Raw genomic sequence first — 2,517 nt, 5'->3', positions numbered from 1 at the left:
AGTATAAGACTACTGTTTGGTAGACACTGTTGTATCTTTTTAAAATTCTCTTCTGCATTATAGGGTGTGTTTCTGGGTAGGGTCAATGTTTGGCAAATTGAAGATGAAAATCTGTAAACCATGCCAAGCTGATGAAGACAATAACTGTCTCCTCCTTCACGCCCATGCACACCCAGCCCACCTCCAGAAACAGATAAAAGGGAGCATCTACTGCCCTCGAGTCAGAGGGACTCACTTTCCTTCTCTCTGTACTCATCTGCTGTAGCACAACTGCGTTGATCTTCTCTTTCTGTTTTTTGGCTCTGCTTAGAAGAAACAACCATGTCTCGGCAGTCTGTCTGTAGAAGCTTTGGAGGCGGGAGTAGAAGGGGCTACAGCTCTTGCTCTGCCATCGGTGGTGGCTTTGGAGGAGGTGGCAGCAGAAGCAGGACCAGCTACAGTTCATACTCCACGTCCAGGGGATTTGGAGGTGGTGGACGTAGTGGAGGGTTTAGCAGCAGGAGCCTCCATAATATAGGCAGCAGCGGAAGGATTGCCATGGGTGGATGTTACGGAGGTGGAGGATATGGAAGCAGAATGAGCTTTGGTGGTGGCTTTGGAGGAATGGGTGGTGGAGGAGGAATGGGTGGCTATGGTGGAGGAATGGGTGGCTATGGTGGAGGAATGGGTGGCTTTGGTGGAGGAGGAATGGGTGGTGGAGGAGGAATGGGTGGCTTTGGTGGAGGAGGAATGGGTGGCTTTGGTGGCCCAGGCTTTGGTGGCCCTGGCTTTGGTGGCCCTGGTAGAGGTGGCCCTGGAATCCAGCCAGTGCAGGTTGACTCAAGCCTCCTACAGCCAGTCCATGTCGAGATCGACCCCCAGATCCAGCAAGTGAAAAACCAGGAGAAGGAACAGATCAAGACTCTTAACAATCAGTTTGCCTCCTTCATTGATAAGGTGAGAGGATGGGATTATTGTGTCTAATTAAGGGTCAAAACTTGGAGGAACTTTCATGTGCTGCAGAAATTTTGTCCTTTTCAGCTAAATATCAGTAGGTCAGGAAGCCTGGGAATAGTTTTTTATTTAGTACTGCCAGGGAAAAGATGAGAATCAGTCTTCCATATGAGATCAAAGCTATATCTTCAGGGCTTTATTCTAGACTGTTGCACTAGACTCAGTTAATAGATTATTCTTGCAAGCAGGTTAAACGCCTCCGTCTACCTTCGCATTTCATGGACAAACTTGCACTTCTATACCGTTCCCTTTCCAAATACCTTCCTCCTTTATGTTAAGTATTCACTAACGTAATTTTGTTCTGTTTTTTTAAATCTTTTAAGAAATTTATTTAGAGTAGAAATCTAAGATATTTACACTGCTTGCTTTGGAAATGTATTTAGAGTTGGTGCAACATTTAAAAGCTCCTTTGACTTGAATATGTCTTAGAAACTCCTTCCTTCTCCTGAGCTTGCAATTTACTCAACAATATAAAACTATCAGAATGTTAAGTGGCTCTCACATCATCAGGCAAAGGAGAATCAGCACTCTTTCAATGTGCTGAAACGGGTGCCTTGGCTGCTGCTGCTATTCTGCATGTGACGGTGAATACTCCATGTGTTGGGTTTCAGGTTCGCTTCCTGGAGCAACAGAACAAGGTCCTCTCCACCAAGTGGGAGCTCCTGCAACAGCAAGGGCCTTCTGGGCCAAGGAAGAACCTCGATGTCATCTTTGAAAATTACATCCAGAACCTGAGGAGGCAGCTGGACTCAATCTTGGCACAGAGGGGACAACTGGAATCAGAACTGCAGAGCATGCAGCAATACGTTGAGGATTACAAAAACAAGTAAGTGCAGTGAGAGTAACGCAGAAAGCAACTCAAGCAGCTGACAATGGTAGCCTTTATCTCCCAAGTCATTTTTCTTCACATACATCCTTTTTATAGCAATTATGGACATTGCTCTTTCAGTCCAAATATTTTTTTTTCACTTTGGTTTAGCGGCCTTAGGTAGGAAAGTTCAGGAATGTCAGCTTGTGCTTTTACTCTCCATAGGTATGAGGAAGAGATCAACAGGCGCACAAGTGCTGAAAATGAGTTTGTGGTGCTCAAGAAGGTGAGTCACACACACTACACAATTAGCACTTGAATACTAGGCTTTATCTGTGCTTCCAGGGGATTCCCTTTGAAAGGGAAGTCCTAAAGAGATTGTAGGATTGGTGAGCTACTACTGGAGTGCTTTTTCTTTGTGCAACTGAATGGCACTGTGCCATGGCTATTACTCTCAGCAGAGCCCACAGTTTCTGTTGTCCTGAAGGATTTCCAAAAAGAGATGAAACTATTCTCTGATCTTTCCTTTAGGATGTGGACTGTGCCTACATGACTAAAGTAGAGTTGGAAGCAAAGGTGGGAGCTCTGACTGATGAAATCAACTTCCTGAGGGCCATCTATGAGGAGGTAAGGAGCTTTCCCTTCCCCTTAGGTAGCTGGGACTCTGGCAATGTAATTTCCTTCAAGGGAACCTTGAGGCTGATTTGGGTCCTTGG

General features: G+C 45.5%; 1 protein-coding gene across 1 annotated transcript; it reads left to right on the top strand.

The window, feature by feature from the left end:
* Positions 1-321: 321 nt before the first annotated feature.
* On the top strand, positions 322-2,428 carry LOC112961388 (keratin, type II cytoskeletal 3-like; the record flags this gene model as incomplete). The annotated part of the gene is made up of 4 exons (XM_026056504.1): positions 322-936; positions 1,605-1,819; positions 2,027-2,087; positions 2,333-2,428. Coding segments are annotated over exons 1-4 (987 nt in total), but the record flags the coding sequence as incomplete, so codon positions are not given.
* Between the last annotated feature and the right edge of the window lie 89 nt (positions 2,429-2,517).

Source organism: Apteryx rowi, unplaced genomic scaffold (genome assembly GCF_003343035.1).
Source record: "Apteryx rowi isolate R43461 unplaced genomic scaffold, aptRow1 scaffold_1315, whole genome shotgun sequence".
NCBI lineage: Eukaryota > Metazoa > Chordata > Aves > Apterygiformes > Apterygidae > Apteryx > Apteryx rowi.
This window is presented reverse-complemented; position numbering and strand designations above follow the sequence as displayed.